Source organism: Oryzias melastigma, linkage group LG5 (genome assembly GCF_002922805.2).
Source record: "Oryzias melastigma strain HK-1 linkage group LG5, ASM292280v2, whole genome shotgun sequence".
Lineage (NCBI taxonomy): Eukaryota > Metazoa > Chordata > Actinopteri > Beloniformes > Adrianichthyidae > Oryzias > Oryzias melastigma.
The window spans coordinates 436,092-459,590 of record NC_050516.1 but is presented as its reverse complement, the minus strand read 5'-3'; the positions used below and the strand labels follow the sequence as shown (position 1 = coordinate 459,590).

The following is a 23,499-nucleotide window of genomic DNA, read 5'->3' as shown; positions in this document are numbered from 1 at the left end:
AAGCTTGCTGGAGATCATGTAAACAGAGAGCTCTCAGCAACAGGAGGGGACTCTGTTGCTCCATACCCGTGGTCTCACCCACAACTCAGAGGTGAATTTCCATTGATCTACTGCTGCTCTGCAGAAACGATAAGAAAACAACAAAGTTTTTTTTTTTTATTTTGGCTAAAAGCTAACATAATAATAATCAAAAGACCACTCGGGAAGCTTTTTAAATAGCTCAAAAGGTGATTGAAGTGGATCGTTAAGACCAAATGAAAGTGTTCATTCATATAATAATTACAAGTTTGTTAATTGCTCACTAATTGACTCAATGTCTATGAATAATCGTTATTCAACAGTCAAGGACTATTCAAGCTGCTAATTCAATGCTATTAGACTCATTGATTTTAGAGATCTAAAATAGAGTTCCACAAAATCATATTGAGTTCTGTCTTCATTAAATATACAATCCCTCTGACTAGAGATGGATGTGAGCTAAGAGTCAATAACCATGAGATAGCAGCGCTGACCCCCATACTCAAAAGCCTTACCAAACTCCAGTGAGCTGTAAGGCCAGGTTTGTCTGGTAATATAAAAAGTTATTAGTTAAATCAAGAAATCTTGTGTTGTTGATCGACCATGACAGGAAACAAACCAAACTTTTGGTTTGTTAGGGCAGCCACAGAACCTGGACACCTTTTGATCAATGAACTCCTCTGTATTTAATACTATTTCAGTGGCATATTTAGAGCAATCATGGGCCTGAGTAACTATTGTAAAGCTGTGATACAATAAAAATGAATATGCTCTTTGGAATGAATTACCTGTAAAACAAATGCAAAAAAAAAAAATGTCTCAAATGTCTTACAATCACACTGACTTCAGAGCTGTATATATATATGTCTGCTTTTGTCATGTCAAACACATTTTTCCCAACAAAAAATGTTATTAATTTTTTTATTCTGAACTACAACACAATCAGAGAGACCATAAACAGCCCTCTTGAACCCACAACCTGTTGACATTGATCTCAGTCCAATATCTGAGAATCAGCTGTGGGAATTAAATAATGAACTAGCATTTTAGAACAATTACCAGTACTTGGAAGATTGACACTGAGTTTATAGCCATGCCACAAAAGGTGACCAATCAAGTGAGTGGGAGGGCGAGCATGCAAAGGTCTACCACGTCTGTGTGTGTGGAATGCAGCTGCAAAGAACAAACCCTGCTGTTGGCGGGCAGCCGTGTGGACCGAGGCAGGTCTACACGTCTCTGACCACTAATAGGAGTGACAACCACTCAATTTTGAGGTCTTCAAATTGCTTTTTTTGCAGCAAAAACCTCTATATCGACTCCTAAAATGAACTTGTTTTTACCTTAAAGTGGGAATTTTACCCTCAGGTTACCAGGTAAATGAGAGCTATAACTAAACCCCTTGGCAAAATCGTTGAGGCCTGGCCTTATTCCTGATAAATTATGATGTTTCTGCCCCATCAATAAACTCTAAAAACTACAATACATTGGAAACGAATGTAAGTGTTATTTATAAAGTGCAAATTCACAACCAAAGTTGTCTCAGTTGCAACATAAAGGAGGAAGAAACAAAAAAACAAGTTAAATATTCTAGTTCTTGGAATCCTTGTCATTCCAGATTATTCTCGTCCAGTTCATTTGAGTGAGGCCTGATTGTTTTTACTGTATTTCAATAATATGCTGCAAAAGTGATGAACTGATGAAATCAAAGTACTTTTCAGATACTGAGCAAGCAATGGACGCCTGGAAAGATCTTGGATAAAATGCTTTCCCAATGCTCACTCAAGGATATGTTCTGCAAATGTAGCTGCATAGAAGCTGTGTAGTGCTGCTGTGCAGAAAAATACTCAGAAGGGTAGTTTTTTTTAAGCGTTTTCCCTCCAAAAAATCCTGCATATTAACCTTTAATGAGATTGCCAAGCATGATTAAAAATGACGTTTTTGAGGCTTGTTCTGTATTTCCAGTTTCTTGTGTTTTTGCAGAGAATGATAAATGAGAGATGGCAACAAACCATGGCTTCTTATTATCATGTAAAAAGCATTCCATACAGTACTAAGCATTGCAAACCCTCTCTTTTCACTGAGAGATACACACACATCGCGCGCGCACACAAACACACTCTCACATAGATGCATGTCGTTGCACAATTTGCATCTGAATGCCAACTTTTGTTGGTAAATTCAAGGGTCCTCTGAGATTTTCACATTCTGTTCAGAGCCGGCTTGGCCAGTGGGAACGAAGTCACACATCAGCAAAGGCCTGCCAGCCTCAATTATGACCAAAGGGATTGGCTTGATAATGTTTCAGGAGGCCACATTCAGCACGGGATGTGTCCTTTTAAACTTTCCTGGCCACTTCCTTTGTGTTTTTCTTTACAAAGAAATGCAAATTCCTCTGTCAACTTTGAAGCAGATGAGATACGGAGGTTTTCAGCTTCTGCATTCTGTTTCATTCTGTCCTCTCCTTTATTGGAAGCCTTGGCGTGCCTTAGTCTAGTTTTCGTGTTCCAGGAGAATTCATCTGCAGTGGAAGTGCGTTCCTGGTTCTCTGCAGGCTTTGTGGCAGGAGTTGTTGTTTTTTGTTTGTTTTCTCATCCTTTTTGTTTTCCTACTTTTATTTTTTTCTTCCTTTAGAAAATGTGTGGTAAAGAATCCAGGAGTGTGTCTTTAAGCTTGTGGGCTCCATCCTTCATATGCATTATGAGCTGGTGGTGATTAAACTGCAAGTACGCTATGACTCACCCTCCTTTAATATGTAATATTTGCCTTTTTTCTCTGTTCTCTCTCATATTCCGTCAGTGTTTTGTGCAGTCTCAGGGGATTGCATATTGAATGAATCAGACTTTATGCCTGTTTTGAAGCCCGAGGTATTTTATTTATAGGGGAAAAAGTACATTAACGCCTCTGAAAAGTCTGCATGATTTATCAACTCCTCTTTCTGCTCCTTCGCTGCCTCACTTGAACTGTGATACGGAGCAGCACAGATGTGAGTTCCTGAGCAGTGTAAATCATCTGCGTGCTTTCATTTTTCACTCTTGCCACGGCCTCACCATCATGCCCAAGCTGCAACATGGACGGCCCTGTTGTTGCTACATTTATTATTCACTCCTATCAATAAAAGATGGGCAGCATTAAGTTTTCATCAGGTGATGCAGGCCTGTCGTCTCTCGGAGCCTTTTTACAATCGTATGACTGAACAACAAAACTTTCCCTCCGTGTTCTTACTTCCAGACATCACTTGGCATTAGTATAACCTCAGATGATCCTTGTTCTTTCAACATGCTTTTAGAGGCTTATTTCCTCTGATCTCATATTCCGATAGCTCTCTCCCACGGTCTTCCTCTCTAATCCCCTGGCTTTTAATGAGTTTTGCTGAGAGATATATTTACTTGTGTTTTCCTCTTCTTCTGTCTAAATGTCTTCAGATTTTCTCTTTGGGCTGAGTCAGCATTGTTGTTTCCCTTTTGTGCAAACAGCTGATGTAAGGAAAGCTCGGGGAAATTAGCCTATGAATCCATAGATTTCATAAAGAGGATGAGCCACCTTACATGGGGAAAGCGTGCAAAACATCAGTTTGGTCAAGTTTTTGCAGGCTAAATAACTCTGTACTTTAACAGGTGTGCGCTCCACACACACATCAATGTTGCTTCTGCATCACGGATTCACCTTTCGGTGTCATGCAGCATCTGCCACCCAGAGAGATAAACAGTGTGTGCAGATAAAAGGCAGAGAGAAACAGCAAACTGGGAAGAAAGAACAGTTTGTGTCAGTTAGAGCTGATAAAAGCCTGAAAATCCAATTAGCCCTCAGTGTCAGTTGGAGAGGGGGGCGGTATAGGAGAGGGGTGCTTCATGGGAATTGTGTCAGGCAGTATCCAGAATGGGAAAAAAACAGCATTTTTACTCCTGGTTATTGATAGACCGGCATGAAAACAATCAGAGCTGCTTCCTTGTGAGTCAAAACTATATTTGGAAATCGTCCCTGTTGGGTTACGCCCACATCTGATTTTCAATAAACAAAAGCCAATTCTGTACACTCAGCAAGCCTGTCGGAAAAAATAGGATTTCCATTTCCACACAAACTTGATATCAATTTTACATTCATTTCCTAGAATTTATTTGTGACTTTGAATGCGAGATGAAAACAAAGAGTAAATGCATATTTATTTTTTTATTTTTTTTATATACATATTTTTTTTGTTTGTTGTTGCGTGTACCAGACATGAAAAAGCAATTTAGACAGACACAAAGAGAACATGAAAAAGAAAAGTAGAAAACATCAAATATGTTTTCCCAAGCGGAAGCCCTGGGAGAGAGAAATCACAGCAAATGAGCTGCACTCATTTTATCGTTTTATGTCCAATTCTTGTTCGTACGCAGTGGATTTGCATGTGTAGGTGTGAATATTTGTGCAAAGAGTGTGACAGGCTTGTGTGGGTGTTTGTGTGATAAAGAGAACCTGAAACAACAAAAGCTGGACAACACCGCAGGAAGGGAATTCATGTTAAATTTAACACTCGAGAGGTTTATAGTCAGATTTATGAAGATTTTTCTAAAACGTTTGGTTTAATACATTTATAAAGAATAACCAAACAAATAAATAAACAGGCTAGAGGGGAAAAGCAGTTGAAGGGGTTTCACAAGTTTCTATGTTGTTCATGACTATGGGTTTTGGTCCCTGTCCTGCAGGGGGCGCTGTGGCTTCAACAGATCTGGAGGAACAGCTGCTGAGTCTCATTGTTTTAGATTTAATGCACCTTGATAGAGGTGCATTACCCAGGTGGGAGCAACCTTTTGCTTTTTCTGTAGCCTTTTTTTGGGTTCTGGCAGAGTAAACCGAGTCTAGAACAGGTAGATGATCCCACAATCCTCTGTCCTGTCATCACTACTAAATAGAAGCTTTACTGCTCAGATTTGAGTAATATTTGGACACTGTTTTCTTTTTGATTCCCATCACTTGTTCAACATTGTCCCTCTATCAAATGTCCTCAACAGCTGTTTTTGTTTAGAATGTACAGAAATCCCAACAGACTCAGACAATATTCTCTGTTATTGTCTTCATTTTCTACCACAGACTGCCCTGGTCCTGTAGTTCCTGCAGCCCTGCAGTCAAACAAACAATAACTCCCTCGACCTTTTTCACCACAGAGCTGAAAGAAGCTGCAGCTTGTCGATGGAGTTTGTGATTGTGGTCACTGAGGTGTGTCATTGTTCTGATTCCATGTCATGATAAATTATACACAACTTAAAAAAGTAAAAAAAAACAGTCTGATAAAATCTTAGAGCAATAAAATCATTTTTCATTAAATGTCAAAATGACTTTGCAGCAAGAAATCCTATCCCCTGTCATGATGGATGGATGAGAGGTAGAGATTTAGGATAAATGAATTGGATAAATAAAAGGATGGATGGAAGGACGGACAAATGGATTCTGAGCTCTTTTGGCTCTATTACTTTTCTATTCCTTTACCATCCTGATACATGGTATTCCTTTTTTTGTCTATTCGCTGTTATTTCTGGCTCTGTTTTCTGTTCATTCCTCAAAATTAGTCAGATGTCTTCATTTTTAGTTTAAATCATCTCTCAATGCAGTTTGATTAATATTACAAACTTCCAGTTGATCTTTAAAGCATACGATCGAGATCACTCTAGATTTTTGTCCCCTAAATTCCACATCGTTGATCCCCTCCTAAATGTGTATTGGATCCTTTAGTCCCTGATCATCTTTTAATTTTTTTACTGCTTCTTCGTTGGCCATGTTTTAGCTCAGGGAGTAACAGTTTTTAGCTGAATGCAGAGCTCTGCAGGGTTGCTGTCTGTAAAAGCTCACCTAGAAAATGAGGTGCATGAAGGCTTGAAGGGCTTTTTCTTGGTCAAGTGACTCAAAAAGGACTTTAGCTAAAGGGTGAAGCTGTAAAAAGATAGCCTGAAAAGCAGAGTCAATCTGTTTTGGAGGTCATTGTTCTTTCTCTTTTCTCACTAAAAGGCAGGTTGGAGGGGCCCAACACAAAACGATGGATCTTATTGTCATTTAGGCAGAGACAAATCTGGGTGCTGTTTAAATTTGTGCATGAACGTGTGCTAAAAACATTATTCAGCTGCTCACCAAATCTAACGAGTAACTTGGATTCTTTATCAGTCATTTTTTACTGAACAACAATTATCTGTTACTTCAGACAATGACTAATCAGATTGGCTTCCACAATTTTCCAAAACTATTCTTTAAAGTACTGCTCCAACTACATTTTTATCTACTGTAAAAGCGTTCCCAGATGTTTTCTAATGATGATTCTGCAGTTTTTAGCCTAAATCGACAAGTATGTTTCATTTTTTAAGAGATATTTTCAACAGAGTGGCATAATTTCGTCAGAAATTTGCCTTTGAGTAGTGGGCAGAACTGTTGGCCTGGAAGTAACCCATCACTGATACCCCATCATCCTTTTGTCAACACTCTCTCCTGCTAGCTTACAGCCTCTCACAGCCCCAAACTAACATTACCAGTATATCAAAAACAGTGAGCAATATCAGAGCTATGCAGCTGTACAGTTTTGAGACAGATGGCAGCTCAGAAAATGAAAATGAAGACGTTAATGGATCTATTTCTGAGCAAGCTGAACCATCAGAATTGGAGACTTTGGCCCACTCATTTCAGCAGTTGCATTACAACTGAGAGTTGTAGGAGTTTTAATCTTAAAACTGAAATTTTTAAAATATGTCCATCTTAAGAAAAACATTATAAGAACATGTTAAAAACACAATTTTCATTGGAGAGGATATTTAACAAACTTCTCTGTTAGAACTAAAGACGGTTTGTTTATATTGGAAAACATAAATTAAAAAGTTAGTCCAAAAAATCAAAGGACAGTGTTATATTTTTGTAAATAAGTCAGAAACGGTAACACAGATATGCCAAGAGAAGTCAAAAACTCTGCCTAATTTTTGAAAGTTGAAAATAGTGTTTTCTTTATTGTTTTGGAGGATATATATAAATTATTTATCACATTTATATCAGTATTTTCTGAATGAATTAACTCATCTTCGGTTTGTCATTGAAGAATTTTGTCACATAAGGATGGAATTCAATTGTTCTCATTTTTGTGCTATTTTTACAGTAATCCTCTTGACGTGGAGCTTTTACCATCATAGACGCTTTCTCTGTGCACACCTTGTGTTAACTTGGTGTAATTTAGAGCCAGCTTTTCTTTTTGACTCTTCCCCTGACATGCTCACCCTGCTCGTTGATCCTTGTCTCCATTTTCCTTGTCTAATCCTGTCTCCTTCACCTCTGCCCTTCACTCCTCCTCCTCCTCCTCACCTCACTGCCCTGCGTCCCGTCTGTCCACAAAACCCTCTCAGGGGGAGGTGAGGCTCTTGCTGGCTGTGGGCCCAGGCCCATTAGCTCCAGCCTGGCAGCCATGTGCTCATCACTAGAGTTGATTACATCCAGCCAATGACACCACTCTAATGCATCATTAATGATTGATTAACGAGCTGAGCTCAGCCCAAACGGGGGCATTTATGTGGAAGAACACCCTGTAATGGCTGCACAAGGCTTGCATCTGCTGTTTCCCAGCACGTCTCCTGTGTGAGATCATATGTGTGTGCTTCGGTTTGTGTCTTTCTTCTGATCGGTCCCTCTCTTTCCACAGGCTGTGTGCGGGACCTGCAGACGAGCTTCAACTGGGAGTTAAGGAGGTGACGGCTGGGCAGCGTGATGGCCGGGCGGGGGCTTCTTGCCCCTCTCCCTTTAGTTTTCTTGTTTCTCCTGCTTGAAGTCCTTCCAGAGGCCAGTGGCTCCAGCTACCTATCCGGATATCGCCTCAGATCCCGCCTGCAGAGGGACCGCCACTTCCGAAATGTCCGACCAAACATCATTCTCATCCTCACTGATGATCAAGACATAGAACTGGGTAAGGTGGTCTTCTGCCAGTAGAGGTGTAAGAAAAAATCGATTTGGCGATATTTTGCAAAGTTTCAATTGCCAATACTTGTACCAATTTAAAATGCTGACAAGATGATATTTAATTCAATATGATCGAATTGCCAGACTCTTGCCAATACACACCCCTACCTGCCAGAAATCTCCAGCTTTCCTCTATGCTGTGAAACAGATGTTAGTTTTGCTTTGAAATCCCATAGGGTGGATATTCTGTCCATGTATGCAACAGCGTTCACAGGGGAAAGTCATCCCAGCGCAGTCTTTTGGCAACGCCACAGCTGGCTCAGTCAAACCTGCATTTGCCAACTCTGTTGCTGGCATGACATAAGGAAGGCCTATTGCTGTTACTGTCTGTTTGCCAACCCCTGGTCACAGCACTACCCGCTTATGTCCTTTAGTAACATACTGGGCTGAAGTGGCTGCATAATGGCCTCTGTGACATCTTTTGTTCTCATCTGATCGCGGGTGAGAAGACTGCCATTGAAAAGCTGGAATTTATGGTCAAGCATCTGTTTCTCCAAACAATCCTGCTCCTTCTGAAAAGCTTTGGAACACAACCTCTAAGTGGGTTTCCCTTAACCTCAAGGATTTATTTCCCCGTTTTACTTTGCCGTTTCTTTTTTTCAATTTCTTAGTCTGTACAGTCTTTATCATTTTTATTCTTTTAAATCCCCTTTTCTCAAAATGCTTTACACGCCCCCACCTCTCCCCAGTGACCCCTTATTTTTAGTCGTTGCCCTTTAACTCTTACCCTGCAATCCGCTCATTTAAATGCCCTTCTTTCTTCCTCATCCTTTCATTTCCTCCCAGGCTCCATGCAAGCCATGAACAAAACAAGGCACATCATGGAAAAGGGAGGCACCCATTTTTTAAACGCTTTCTCAACCACACCCATGTGCTGCCCGTCCCGCTCCTCCATCCTGACGGGGAAGTATGTGCACAACCACCACACTTACACAAACAACGAGAACTGCTCCTCGCCCTCGTGGCAGGTGCACCACGAGCCTCACACCTTTGCTGTGCACCTCAACAACTCTGGCTACAGGACAGGTGAGCTCTGCCAAGCCCAGCATATGCTTCTTGAGTTTACCAGACACAAAAGGATTGTGAAAGCCACAACATATTGCTTGCATCTTTCCCACTCAGCCTTTTTTGGAAAGTATCTGAATGAGTACAATGGCTCCTACGTGCCCCCTGGATGGAAGGAGTGGGTGGCGTTGGTGAAAAATTCTCGCTTTTACAACTACACCCTCTGCAGAAATGGAGTGCGAGAGAAACACAGCAGTGATTACCGGAAGGTACTGATGCACTCTTTTCTCTAAAAGACTATTCCCTCCTTTATTGCTGGAGTCATAAAATGTTGTTTTAAACGTTTTTTTTTCCAATCGCAATTCAAGTTTATCTCACATTGCAGGTTCTGTTTAAGAATAGCAGATAGAAAAGACAACTTTTTTTTCTTAAACTAAATGTCCAAATATATTTTTTAAAAAGTAATAAATTAATATTTGTAACAAAATCAAAATCATAATTTTCTTAAATTTGGGGTACAAGTTTAAAAAGGACGATAAATAGGTAATAACATAGAAGATCCCTGTTACGAGAAGCTTCAGTGAAGACCGACTCTGATGGAAATCGTATTTTTGGTTCTTTTAACATTTTCTTGGAGCCTTTTTCTTAGGACATGTATAAGGAAAATTACAATTAAATTCAAATTCAAATTGTTTTAATTAGCAACAAAGGAAAAAATGCAGTTTGACAAAACTTATAGTTGTTACATACAAACTGCATTCTCATGCAACTACTTGCAAACAAATAGATTCATGCACGTCTTTATTTTCCTCATCCGAGCTGGGATTTGGTTCAAGACTGTACAGCTGGATAGCTCTGAAACAGGAATATTGGTTTGTGGGCTGTGAGGGGCTGTAAACTAGCGGGAGAAAGTCTAAGCAAAGGTATGATGGGAAATGAGTGCAGGCTTACTCCCCACCACGATATGGTAAGCCTTTTTCATCATTAAATAAATATTCTTGATATCAGGCTGTTTTAATCCTAACTAGTAACACTACTAGTTGACTAATTCACATTTTTGGCTGTCACTAGTTAACTATTGTAGTTTTGGGATTACTAGTTAGGCTTCAAACAGTCTAATATCAATGATATCGATTTAATGATAAAAAGTCTTGCCATACAAACAGTCCTGCCTACAACTCAGAGATTGATTTCTAATGAATTATTGCTGCTCTGCAAAAACTATATCCTAGAAAACAACAGTTTTTTTTATTTCCTAAAAACAGCATAATCATAATTAAAAGACCATTTGAGGCACTTCAAAATAGATCAAAAGACGATTGAGACCTTAAAATAAGTACATTACATGAAAAGACTAGGTGCACAAACAGAAAATAGGTTTGATTCGCCTTGACAAACATGTCAGAAAAAGAAAGTAGGCCCCAGAAAAAGGATAATGTGTCTAATGTGAGGCATGGGGCTGATTTAGAATGCCCTACAACATAAAAGTTTCTGATGCGAGGTGAAGATATGCTTTTCAGATCTCTGATGTGAGGCTATGACCGTTCTGATTTTTATTCTCGATAATGTCCAATGCAAGGTCATACAAAGCCGTTTGGACCCCCAAATTGTTTTAATAAACTTTACCTGACTATACTTTCCTTCACCTGCTGAGTGCCTCCCCGATAATGTTTGCTTGTTCCATAGGACTACCTGACCGACATTATAACCAACGACAGCATCAACTACTTCCGTATGTCGAAGAGGATGTACCCTCACCGTCCCGTCATGATGGTCCTGAGTCATGTCGCTCCTCATGGTCCAGAAGACTCAGCCCCCCAGTACAGCTCAGCCTTCTCCAACGCCTCACAGCACATGTAAGGCTACCACTCAGAAGAACAAACTTAAGAGACCTCCTCTTTTTGCAGGTTCTGGAACACGGTAATTATGCATGCACATAAAAACAAGAGGGGATGTTAGATGTAATTGCTCTTGCTTCTTTGTGTACACTCATGCCAGCAGACACGTTCCTTTTCGTCTGACCCAGAATGTCGCAGATTTGTGGTCTCAGTGCCTGCAGACTGCTGTTGGCAGCCATACTGCCAGTTCATTTGGCTCATGTCATGTTTACATAAGTGTTAGTACAGTAATGATCCATGCTCAATCAAAGAGAGGCATGAATGATGTATGTTTAATGCATATGCAATGAGTTAGATTCATGTGCACGCTCTCTCTTCACCCTCTGGCTCTTTCCACAGCCCTGATTGGATAGACAATCTGGTTTGTTGAGGGTAAACCAGTTGTTGCATCTGAGGCTGCAGTTTCAAGCCCCTCACTCATATGCTCATCCTGCTTCATTGCATCCCACCAACATCTTTAATCTATGCATCCACGCTACCTGCACTGCACATCTGTGGTCTAGTTATACAGCAGTGAGCTTGTAGAAGCTGCAGGTGGTCTACAATGACACCTTTAGGATTTTATTAAAACGACCACGATGAGCTTCAGAAATATTTGTTGGTGCAGGGGTCAACACTGTTCAAGCGCTTTTAAGACACTAAATGTATGGTTTTATTTAAAAACATTAGACAAAGCACTTGCAAAAACCAGTCCCCAATTTGGAATTACTAGTATAGACACCTTTTTTAAAGGTTCCTCTATACACTTTGTATGTTTAATCACTCATATTGTTCTTAGTAGATCACAATAAATCGCAAATGTAACGTCATCACAATATCAATACAGGTATCAAAAAAGACCCCTTAAATTGCAAAAAACTGTTACCATAGATGTTTACACAAAAACAATCTTATGGCAGATTGACGTATTTAGCTAATTAAATAGAGTTTTTTTCACATTTGACCAATCGGATGAACCTCTTTATGTTAGATACTCGCCTCCTATATAGACACGAGTCATTTGGAGGATAATTTAAGTTCTGTTGAATTTATTTCAATAAAACTCATGCAGTGAAATGGAAATAATGTATTCATTGTTTTGCTACATGGTCATGTATTGCAAGTCATATCATCATTGCAATATTGAACACTAATATTGCACATTGCAAGTTTTTCTAATATTGTGCAGCCCTAGTTCTTAGTATTACCTTACTTTTATGGTACTTTTACTGGTGATTTTATTGTTCATGTATGGTTGTGGTGTATATATTTAGACCTTAAGTCTGTAAATAAAATATCTTTCTATATTTTTTTATAAGTTTCAGACCATTCAACAAAGTTTTAATTTCATTCTCCCTGTCAGTAAAAATGTGCTTTCTCTTTGATTTAAATCCCTTTTCTGGTTAATATTTTCACTCCATCTCCTTCTGTCCTCGTTGCCAAAATGAGGAATGTGTTGCAGTGAAAGTCCTGCACTGCTCTGTGGATGAACCACCTTGGCGCACTTCTTTACTCCGCTGTAGAGCTGCAGCAGATTTGGCTTTTTATGAGTCAAATCGATCCAGTGAAGCCCTGAAGTCAGCTGCTTTCCAAATATCAGTTAAACATTGATCCATCAATCAGCCTGAGAGGGCTTTTGATAGAAACACTTTGAGTTTCAAGTGGTTTATGTGCTCCACAGTTTGATAACGCATGAACTCTCAGTTGTGCTTTGGTAAAAAATATGAAAGCGCTTGCAGGAATGTTGCTGCGAATTCAGAATCTGACAGGGCGCATCAAACCATCTTTAATACAAACATTGTAAGACTTTCAAAGTTTCCTTTCAGACACACTAAGAAAAGAAATAACAACACAAGCCTTCTTTTCATAGTCTCTTTTGTTTTGTTTTGTTTTTTTCTGGAGAACCCCGAGCTACAACTACGCCCCAAACCCAGACAAGCACTGGATCCTCCGCTACACTGGACCCATGAAGCCGGTCCACATGCAGTTCACCAACATGCTCCAGCGCAGGAGGATGCAGACTCTGCTGTCGGTGGATGACAGCGTGGAAAAAGTGATTTGACACTCGCACGCACCTAAACACTAACATAGTTCAGCCTCAGATTCTGGTCCCGGGTGGATCTGTGTGGGTTCTTCACCTGGTGATGAAGTCTCTGACACACGTCAAAATCATCTTTTTTCTTTACTTGAAACAGACAAGAGAGATTTTCTTAATGAAGCTTCGTCCTCTGCAGGTGTACAACATGTTGCTGGAGACTGGAGAGTTGGACAACACCTACATCATTTACACCTCAGACCACGGTTACCATATTGGGCAGTTCGGTCTGGTGAAGGGCAAATCCATGCCGTACGAGTTTGATATTCGCATCCCATTTTATATCCGGGGACCTGATGTGGAGCAAGATGCCGTGTGAGTCATTCAGACTGTTCTTTTGTCTCATTTGGTATTCTGATGTGAAAATCTTCCACTGTCTGCTGAATATATTGAATCTCAGATATTTGTCTCAGGATAGTGATGTAATAACCCTGTGTCAATGCTAATGCATTTATTCCATTAAAAATGTGTCGTTATCCTGCAGCAATCCCCACATCGTCTTGAACGTTGACCTTGCACCGACTCTGCTGGACATGGCTGGGCTGGACATCCCCGCAGAAATTGATGGGAAGTCTATCCTGAAGCTGCTGGCCACAGACCGACCAGTCAATAGGTGAGCATCTTCTTCTACGAAACTTCCTAAATAACAGTCAAGGTTAGCAATCAATGAGTCAAAGATTAACAAAAATCTTCACATTTAATTCTGCACAAGAAAACTCAATTTTTGTTGGTTTTCTGTTATTTTGTTTCTGAGAATATGTGTTTTCACTCAAAAAACATGTTGATCTCATTGTTTTCCCTTATAATTCCAGGTTTCAGTTGAACAGAAAAGGTAAAACATGGCGGGACTCCTTCCTGGTGGAAAGAGGGTGTGTTTTATTGACTGACCTTTTAAAAGACAGGTTCTCATTCCAGCCATTGTTTTCTACTTGCATCAATCTCTCTGCCAATGTCTTTTTCTTTCTGGGCTATCAGGAAGCCTCCACACAAGAGAGGAGATGGGAAGGAAATGGCCCAAGAGGAGAACTTCCTACCAAAATACCAGAGGGTCAAGGATTTGTGCCAGAAAGTGGAGTACCAGAGCTCCTGCCAGCAGCCGGGACAGGTACTTGGCCTGCGGGACTTAAAGAAAGAGAGGTTATTAAAAATTCATGGGAACAAAAGAGAGTGAAGGCAAATCTGGAGGATCATTTAGAACCCAGTGAAATATGCAGATACTGCACTCTTGAGGTTCATTTTAACTTTCTGTTTTCTTACTCTTTCAAGTATGTGTGCCCGCTTAGATAGATTTTAAAGCTTGTAGAACCCGAAGATTGTGAATCTGCATTAGAACTGTCATTCCAGTGACTTTAAAGACACACTCTGAGGAAAATCCTGTTTGGGGCATTTTTTACATGTTCTTGTGGCATGAATGAGGACATATATTTAAAAAATTGACTTGAATTGCCAACAATTATAGACAAATTCACAGACTTAAATATACTATACCTATATATGTTGTTGAAAGACACAATCCAATAAAAATCCAATTTTTTTAGATTTTCTTATGATGGAGGACACATATCAAGAAAATTAAGCTTAAAATTGCATTTCTGAGTATTTTCTTATTCAAATGGTTGTGAATCAGGAGTAGACGGAAACATTCTGTTTCTAAGAGAACTTATTTGTGACGCAGAAATACACAAGGTGGGCCACGAGCTCCCTGTTCCGCTCCATTCTGATCCATCTCCTTGTAGACAAATAGATCTACGTCTTAGCTTTCCTCGTTTGATCTGACAACTGGCTCAAAACTCTACAGCTGAATAGCTCCAATATTCTTCACCATTTTTGTTGCACCACTAATGTTAGGTTGGGGATTAGAGAGGCTGTAAGCTAGAGGGAGAAAGTGTAAACAGTTGGGTGATGGGAAGTGGGGAGTTCTCACTCGCACAGACAGTCCTGCCTACAACTTAAAAGCAAATTTCTAATGAACCACTGCCACTCTGCAGAAAATATGTCCTAGAAAACAACAGTTTTTATTTTATTATTTTAACTGAAAACTGCAAAATCCTTTTCTGTTGATGTGATTTGTTTTAGAAATGGCAGTGTGTGGAGGACCCGACGGGCAAGCTGAGGCTGTATAAGTGCAAGGGCATGGCAGGCCTCTTTGCCCCCCGCATGCAGGCTCTGATGGCCAGCAGTGCCTCCCAGCTGTCTCTCACAATCAGCTCTGACAGCTGTTCCTGCGGTGACTCTAGCTTCAAGACATCCATCCTGAAAAAGAAAGGGCTGCTCAACAAAAAGAGTACGTACCTCAAAGAGTGGGTCAGGGGATCATAAACATTTTGCAGCTCAGTGTCAACCAATGGTTGTGTAAAAGGGAGAATGACTGTTCATTGGTGGTGGTGGTGGAAGTAAGGGTGGGGGGTATTTCTCAGGGTGATTGGGTCACTGTTTAACAAACTAGTCACAGTGGGAAAGAAGTTGTTCACGCGGTGGGAAGTCTGAAACGAATAGACCCTGTCGTAAACCGCATGACCGGGATGAGAGGGGTTCGGTTGATGTCCCGGCTGCATGTCTCCTGATCTGAAAGGTGAACTGGGGGCCAATCAACTTCTCTTCCAAGTGGTTGGGAGGCTGCAGCTTGGACTGTATTTCAAGTTGTATGGATGGATTTGATGATGGCCGTGTAGAAGTTCATTGCTCCTCACTCTCATGCTGTATTTCATATTGATATCAACAGATGTGGATGTTTTTGTGATTTTTATTTCACAAATTTTTGGAACAACCTAATAGGTAGCTGCAAAATGGGCCATTCATCTCATCTTAAAACCACATTTTGAAACATCCATTAGTAAAAAGGCACAGGACAGTGCTGCCATCAAGTGGACAGTAACAGCAGATGCATTCGTCTTTAACTTAACTATTAAAATACGTGCAATGTAAAAGTATTAGATAGAGTTTACATGAGTGTGATTCACAAAATCACTCTGTCCTTTTAACCAGAGATGAAATCCATCAAGAGTTTGTCAAGGAAGCGTTCTACCCGCTCTGCCCCGTATGAGCTGGGAGGAGATTTGTATGCTGTTGATCTAAAGGAGACCTACCGACCCAGCGGGCCCAGGAACAGCAGTTGGATCAGAAACAGGTGGAGAATAGCGGGGAATGAAGACGATCCTGAAGAATTCAGTGGAAACGGAATCGCGGCCAAACCCACAGCCAGCAACAACCTCACACCACCTGCTGCCCTCAAAGTCACCCACAGGTGTGTGTGCATGACGTGTGTGTACATGTTTCTACTAGTGACACAAACTGAAAGGAAACAATTTAGCCTAAAAGTGGATTTGCATTTAGAGGTGTGACCTTTTGCATGCTGGGACAAAAGCCCTACCAAACTAGGAAAACTCTCATGTTACACTGACCGGCGTGTTTTGTGTGTGTGTGTGTTTAGCTTTCAAACTGTAAAAACAATTTAATATTTTGGAAATATTTAGAAATGCTGAGAGAAACTGGGTGATGCTGCCAAAGAATTTCTGTACAGTTCTAGAGTGAATTATGGAGGAATGACATCCCTTTTTTACTGTATCTGTGCTAAGAGACTACAATCATCTTACAGGCTGGATAGTGAACTTTTTTTTTTGCAGAAAACACATCTCATGCTATCAAGCTTAAAAAGCTGAGACATATTTTTGAGAATAAAGAGAAAAAAAAGGGTTTAGATGCAGCATCTCTGTATTCAAATTTTTAAAATGAGCATGTATAGATCTTGTCTTCGTCCGGTTAGACTTCTAGTCTCTCCTCCAGTAAAGCAGTCCCATAACATGATTCTGCCACCACCATACTCGACAGCTTGGATGACGCTCTACTTGCGTGCTTTATGTTTTCTTATCCCTTTAACTACCCAACCAAGAAGAAAAAAATGTCTGCCGCTTATTGCTTTGGGAGAGTAAAACACATAATTAATGTTTTTAAAAACATGTTTTCTATATATTTGGTGGAGCAGACAGTTAAAGAGTTTTACACTGGAAAAATGTGTGTAAATAATGTATATTTTGTGCAAAAGCTTTCCTGGTTTTCATTCATTAATCCATCATTTAGACTCTGAAGCTGTTTGTGTTTGATGGTGTATCTTGAATTACATTAAGAAATGTATTTTCAGGGAACTTAAATATTGTTATTTAGTTTGTCAGGAGCCTCTAAGGCAAAAACCAAATAATCAAAACCTTGTTTTTTTTAATCTTTTTTTATGATTAAACTCAAAAGTTTACATTCTATTTTAAAAACTTGTACTATATTACACATTTTAATTTTAATCCCGCATTGTTCCTGGTGGTTTAGTTTGGCAGCAGTCTTTAAATATGTGTGTGCATGGGTGAATAAAACTGACTCTAAAGAGCTTTGGGGCTTTAAGGAACGTAGTAGGACGCTGTATAAGTATTCATTTACATACAATTATAAAACTTAAACTGCTGAGTAGTATTATCAGATGGAGTAAATGTTTGTGTATCCTGCAGATGCTCCATCCTCATGAATGCTACTGTGAAGTGTGATGGGGGACTCTATAAGTCCCTTCAAGCTTGGAAAGATCACAAGATGCACATTGAGCATGAGGTAATGCCCTTTTCCCCCCTAAGAACAGATTTTCATCAGCAGAATGCAACAACTCTAACTGTTTTTGCTGCATCCAGATTGAAACTTTACAAACCAAAATCAAGAACCTGCGTGAGGTCAAAGGCCACCTGAAGAAGGTGCGGCCAGAAGAATGTCAGTGTAACGCCTCCAGGTGAGAAGTGAGCAGAGGCAGATTGAGACAAGAAACTGCTTGATCTGACAGCTGTTTTTTTTTCATTTCAGTTATCTTTTTAAGAATAAAGATATGTTTGGGCTTAAAGCAGCTCAAATGCACTCACTCAGGTAAACTTTACAGACTTACGAGAAATAAACTGCAGAGTTTTCCCCACCATCAGACATGTGTGCTTGTTTTTATCAGAATGCCGTCCAAGCAGAAGACTCAGTGGCTCCAAAAGGAGCAGAAACGCAGGAAGAAACTGCGTAAATTCCTTAAAAGGCTCCAGAACAATGACACATGCAGTATGCCAGGCCTCACCTGCTTCACCCACGACAACCATCACTGGCAGACTGCCCCCTTCTGGACAAGTGAGGAACAAAAAATAAAAAGATTTAGTGTTTTTTAAACATTCTCTGTTTATTATGGAAAGATTTTCTAAAGCAGATATTGTAAAAACAATATTTTTAGACTTTTTTTTCTTCTATCCCTTGTTTTTCAAACGTACCCCTCCCTTCCTCACCCCTCCCTCAGTGGGTCCATTCTGTGCGTGCACCAGTGCCAACAACAACACATACTGGTGCCTCAGGACCATCAATGACACACACAACTTCCTGTTCTGTGAATTTGCCACTGGCTTCCTGGAGTATTTTGACCTCAATACTGACCCCTACCAGGTATTTGCTGTGTACAGAAACAACATCAATGCAGATAAAAATATCTCGGGGGGGGGGAGATTATCTCTCTCCATGATTTGTGATGCATTCCTTTGAGCTCAGGGGGTACAGTTTTCCAGATATTTTCCAGAGGTTCCAGAGGCCATGCTGACATTTTGTCTCTACTGTTCCTGCAGCTGATAAATGCTGTCAGCACTCTTGACCGCAACGCTCTGAACTCAATGCATCAGCAGCTCATGGATTTACGGGGCTGCAAGGGCCATAAGCAATGCAACCCAGAAAAGGGTGAGTCAAACGTCTCCCAGGTAAACTTGTCGTCTCTCCAATCATTTCAGACAGAGATTAATGTTCCCTCCACTTCCTTTCAGGAGGGAAGGAGCGAGACCACTTCAGTGAATACAGGTATTTCTTCCCTTCAACGGCTCATAGTTGATTGCTTTAGCAAACACTCCAGATGGAAATTCATCTTACTGTAAAAATTCAGAAAGGTTTCTTCCTCCCTAGTGAGCCTTAAGTTATGTTTTTTACCGACTGTGAGGGGTCCGGTAGCAGAGAAAACGTTCCCAAATTTCCTTTAGAGTCAAAGCTGTTGTAGTCTGATGAAACCATCAAACAACGCCAATACTCCAACCTGCTTTTCAGCTTTTGATGTTTCTACCCCAATGCCTAATTGCTTGTTTTTTTGTTGTTTGTTTGGTGTGTATGTGTGCATGCATGTTTGTGTGTCCACCTGTGTGTGTATGTATGTGTGTGCGCTTTATATACCTGTTTCCATGCACATGCATTTGCCCTGCGCCTGTGTACGTGCTGTGCATGCCTCAGGCCAGTACATCGTCGAAAGAAGCCAAAAGTGAAGAAGCCCTCCTCCAAATCGCTGTGAGTTTGTCATAATCCATCTGCTCTTTTGTATTCAGCCAAGCTCTACTTGTGTCTCCATGCTCTCCTTTATCCCGTAGCGCTGTTCTTATCCTCTTACAGCGACTGCCTTTTAGCAACATGCAAATCTGCACCACAATACGTTCCATTCTGGCTCCTCAGGTCAATACCAGCTGAGCAGTGTCTCTTTATGTTCTGTTATCAGTCTTGTTGGTGTCATCCGTTACTTTTTCTGTCAGTGTTGGTCAAACCAGACCAGATCAAAAGCTGAGGATTCTTCTTTGTGCTGAATCTGTAACTTACTATGTCTGTTTCATTTCTACAGGGGGAAAATTTGGGAAGGCTGGGTTGGTTAAGTATCCGAACCACAGAACAAAGCACATCGTCCTCTTTCAGCAGAAGAATCAGGATCCAGGACCTCAGTTTTACATGAGTGGACCAGAAACTGGACCGTTAAGCTTCTGTTTATTGAGTTTTAATGCATATAAGAAGGCTCTTTCCGGAGCACACCCACATGGAGAAGACACGGAGGACTCTTTAATCATGTACTTTGGAACTCATCTCATGACCGTTGACATCTGTCAGGATTGTCAATCATGAATTGATTGGGACACCTTCATGCAGTCTTGCAGCAAAGCTTGTACATAATATCCAGTCAATCGCTTTAATCTGCTTTCAAATGGGGCTCTAACTACCTGTCAACCTACGCCACCGTCATTACATTTCCCTCAAGAAGTTTGGACTCTATATGATGAAATGCATCAGACTTTTGTCATAAAGTTTTGTGAAATAGACAATATTAACACTGATGAATGTCTTCTTTATTACGGTTCTTCCCTCATAGCTCCAAGATGTGATGTGACAGCATTTGCCTGCAATGATTCACACGCATTCACAGACTTCTGTGTAGGTCTATTTGTAACTTTTAGCAGGCCCACAATATCCACTATTACACAGTCATACAGTTTCCAAAAATATGTGAGCATTGACCCAATGCAACGAAAACCGTTGTATTTCTTTGTGTCATCAGTACCGCACTGTAGAGGTTTCCAAGTAGTTTGTTCCGCTTGTTACATACATGGTGCTACAGGATAACAGCACAAAAAAATCTTACTGTACAATATAGTATGTATCTGAATGTACGTTGTGCAATTAATATAAATGTTTACAATATTTTTTATAATACTGAAGAGGCAGACCTCATTGTACGTTTTGAGTTGACAAAAATGAAGCTAAAGAAGGAAATGTAGCTTGAAAATGTCATTGTCCATGATCTATGTTTGTCAGTTTCTTATTTACCATAAAAGCACTTAAAGGGGTTCACTGTGATTAGAAGTACCTACATAAAAAATACAAAAGACCACTTTGTTCCAGAGAAAAGGCACGACTTGATACTTGTTGATGTGGACTTTAGATAACTGCCTTTGTCAAAATTGTCTCTTCTCGCAAACACTTTCATAGATCTGCTGATAGTAAACTGTGAATAAAGTGTTGTTTGACCATAAACGGTACGCTGGGACCAAGCGGCCAGGCTTTTATTTTGAAATGCTTTATTCTTCTTGCTGTCCAGCAGATGTCGCCATCGGCACGTGCAGGGTATTGCATGTTCAATTCAAACAGGTGTTTCAGTTCAGAAACATAAAACTAGTTTTATGACAGAATGATGGCGTGACTAATGTGTAAATCTATAACAAATCAGAAATGTAATCTTGTAGGGGAAATGTATATATATATTTTTTTGACAACTGGTGTATTATATATTTTTCTTAAAGGGTCGTCAATCAATACACTACTTGAATTGGCGGATTAAACTGGAATTTGGAGGACACAAATCGCTCAAAGAGGTATAGGAGGAAGTAGAAAGGGGTGCAGGAGGAAGCAGGGTCTGTGTGGTGAAGGTTTGCAGACCGGGTGACCCCCATCCCAACTCATGACTCACGCGCGGGGGCGGAGACTTCATATCGGATTCACCCGCACCGGGAGGACCGTCCTGTTCTCCCCGCGCGGACTGATTCTGTTCGAAAGCTAACGTCGGGAGCGAAACCTTTTTTTGTTGTTTTTATTTACGCCTATGTTTACAATGTGAAGAAAATGTCTGAGAAAAGGTAAGTTTTGCTTCCTTTTTGGGGGGGTTACATTTAAGACAAACTTTTCAAGGAAAGTGAAGAGGCCACTGCAGCTCGGCGTTCGCTTCGTTATCACTCCGCCGAAGACCGAGCCACTCATTCTGGTTGTCTCTCCAAACTTAAATTAGCATTTTATTACTTGCTAAAACATGCATATATATTGCCAGGTTAAAGTTAAAAGTGTGGCCTATACAAGTTGGGGTGTTTTTCCTAGTTAATAAGATTCCTAAAATGCAACGTATATTTTGGTAAATGTCAATATTTACATCACTTTCGAGTTAGCTAGGTCGGACTATTCCCCACAGTTCGAACTATTTGCTGTCCACCTTTTAGGCTAGAAAGGAGTTGTTGTTTTTTTTTTTTTTTTCTTTGAATACCACAAGCTTAACTCTCCATAAAAAGCAGCAACATGGGGGACGGAAATATGCCTTGGAAATCTATAACCACCAGCCCCCTTTTTTGGTCATTTTCCCTTTGATTTCACCCAGTAATTGGCTGGAATAACTTTTGTCTCTGCTGTGGTTTAAGAGGCCAGTAAAGAAAGCAAAAGGCGGCATGTTCCACAGTCCCCATTTTCTGCTCCAGCTCTCACAGTGGCTCCTGGTTTGATCTCCACATGTTTGGATGTCTTCACCATCTGTGCTGGCTGTACAAGTGATTAAAAACTTTTTTCATCGGCTGCTGGAGACGGTCTCCAGCCCCACAGTCTGTTAAAACTCGCTCATCTGTGAAATATGTTCTGTTCCTCTAGAAACTTTATTTTGGCTTCATCTATTTTAAGAAATTACTAAGAAACTTAAGCTGCAATTTAGCAAAAACTTTTTCGTATAGTTTAAGGTTAGTTTTATTCTGACTTTTTTTGCATTTTGACCCAACTTGACAGCCAACCTTTCTGTCAAATGTGTTTATAAGCTTATTTTAAAGTCTTACGTGAGGCGTATTCTATCAGATGTTGGTTATATATGTTTCAAACTCCTACAGTTCCTCTTGCGTCCATTTCCAACGGTCTGGTTCATATTTTTATCTGTCCAACCCTGCGTCACAAGCGGAGAATGCAGGATGCCTAAAACAATGAAATGATCCATTTGCTGTTGCTGCCTCTCGAGATGTCTCTTCCGTTCATGAGCTTGTTAATATGAAAAGCGGAGATCACAATAGAATGTTGCCTCAACGGCTGTCCTGTTGGCTCCCATCAGTTTTCTGCCCAAATAGAAACAGTATATGAAAGGACATGTCCATTCATGTTCTGTAGAGGGCTTGATAATGGATAGCATGTCTGTGTCAAGATATGACAGTAAGCATGTGTGTCCTGCAAAAGTTTTGTGGTAATTGAAAAGTATAATTTGATTTTTTTTTATAGCATTATTTTCTGCAATTCATGTTATTTTGTGTGGCCTGTTGCAGTACCTGTCATAGTTATAGTAATTTGGCCCAAATGTCACATCCTAAACTGCTTGTCACCTTCTCCATTTAGAGCTTAAGCTCTGGCTAAAGTTCCAGCCACACACAAAGCTGAATGTAATGCTAGGAGTGCTGATCATCACTCCGTAGCATTAGAAAGGATGATAACCTGTGGTACATTCAGATAGACGTTAAGTAGGGGTGAGTCATCCTATTTGAAAGAGTTGTACAAATACTTGTAACAAAATATTACCAAGTTAAAAGCACTTCTTAAAATATAACTTGGTTGCTTCAAGGCATTTCAAAGCCCAACATTTGTGGTTTGTTGCACAAGGATCAATAGTAATCCTGCTCTGCATTTTATACACCCCCCGCCAATTAAATCTACTCCCATCAGCAGCAGCAGACTGCGCTGAACATTTAATCCTGCTGGAGCTATCTTCTACTTCCACAGGACAGTCTGCTTGCATTCTCATTTTTGGATCCTTTGTGATCTTTCCGCTTACCAATCCGACTCCTGGCCTTTCTTTGTACATTTCAGTTGGATGGGGTGGGTTGAGAAAGGTGCCGTTCTTCTCCAAGTTAATTTACAAACTGCTTCATGAGTTGGACAAACAGACCAGATACTAAATGAATAATGTTGTTCTGGCTTAAAAGAAAATGACTGATTTTAGGAATCCGTATCAGTATACATGCATTA

At 40.3% G+C, this 23,499-nt stretch overlaps 2 protein-coding genes across 7 annotated transcripts in view; both read left to right on the top strand.

The window, feature by feature from the left end:
• sulf2a (sulfatase 2a) overlaps positions 1–20,783 on the top strand; it is a 47,951-nt gene extending 27,168 nt beyond the window's left edge. For 3 of the 5 annotated variants that reach the window (XM_024269318.2, XM_024269319.2, XM_024269315.2), the window contains 20 exons: positions 7,664–7,924; positions 8,764–9,003; positions 9,100–9,251; positions 10,669–10,838; positions 12,762–12,912; positions 13,094–13,269; positions 13,439–13,567; positions 13,767–13,823; positions 13,930–14,059; positions 15,031–15,238; positions 15,940–16,198; positions 17,448–17,544; positions 17,622–17,716; positions 17,788–17,847; positions 17,924–18,090; positions 18,254–18,396; positions 18,573–18,681; positions 18,765–18,798; positions 19,219–19,272; positions 19,598–20,783. In XM_024269318.2, coding sequence (XP_024125086.1) covers positions 7,729–7,924; positions 8,764–9,003; positions 9,100–9,251; positions 10,669–10,838; positions 12,762–12,912; positions 13,094–13,269; positions 13,439–13,567; positions 13,767–13,823; positions 13,930–14,059; positions 15,031–15,238; positions 15,940–16,198; positions 17,448–17,544; positions 17,622–17,716; positions 17,788–17,847; positions 17,924–18,090; positions 18,254–18,396; positions 18,573–18,681; positions 18,765–18,798; positions 19,219–19,272; positions 19,598–19,628 — 2,658 coding nt within the window. In that variant the 5' untranslated portion in view covers positions 7,664–7,728 and the 3' untranslated portion in view covers positions 19,629–20,783. Of the gene's footprint in view, positions 1–4,804; positions 5,215–7,663; positions 7,925–8,763; positions 9,004–9,099; positions 9,252–10,668; positions 10,839–12,761; positions 12,913–13,093; positions 13,270–13,438; positions 13,568–13,766; positions 13,824–13,929; positions 14,060–15,030; positions 15,239–15,939; positions 16,199–17,447; positions 17,545–17,621; positions 17,717–17,787; positions 17,848–17,923; positions 18,091–18,253; positions 18,397–18,572; positions 18,682–18,764; positions 18,799–19,218; positions 19,273–19,597 lie in introns of those variants that run through there. The other 2 variants (XM_024269316.2, XM_024269320.2) reach the window with 2 other exon arrangements.
• A 181-nt stretch (positions 20,784–20,964) lies between these two features.
• Positions 20,965–23,499, top strand: part of zgc:92107 (uncharacterized protein LOC492329 homolog) — a 32,866-nt gene continuing 30,331 nt past the window's right edge. Inside the window, exon 1 of one of the 2 annotated variants that reach the window (XM_024269311.2) lies at positions 20,965–21,377. In XM_024269311.2, the coding sequence (XP_024125079.1) occupies positions 21,364–21,377 (14 nt within the window). In that variant the 5' untranslated portion in view covers positions 20,965–21,363. The remainder of the gene's footprint in view (positions 21,378–23,499) is intronic. The other variant, XM_024269312.2, reaches the window with a different exon arrangement.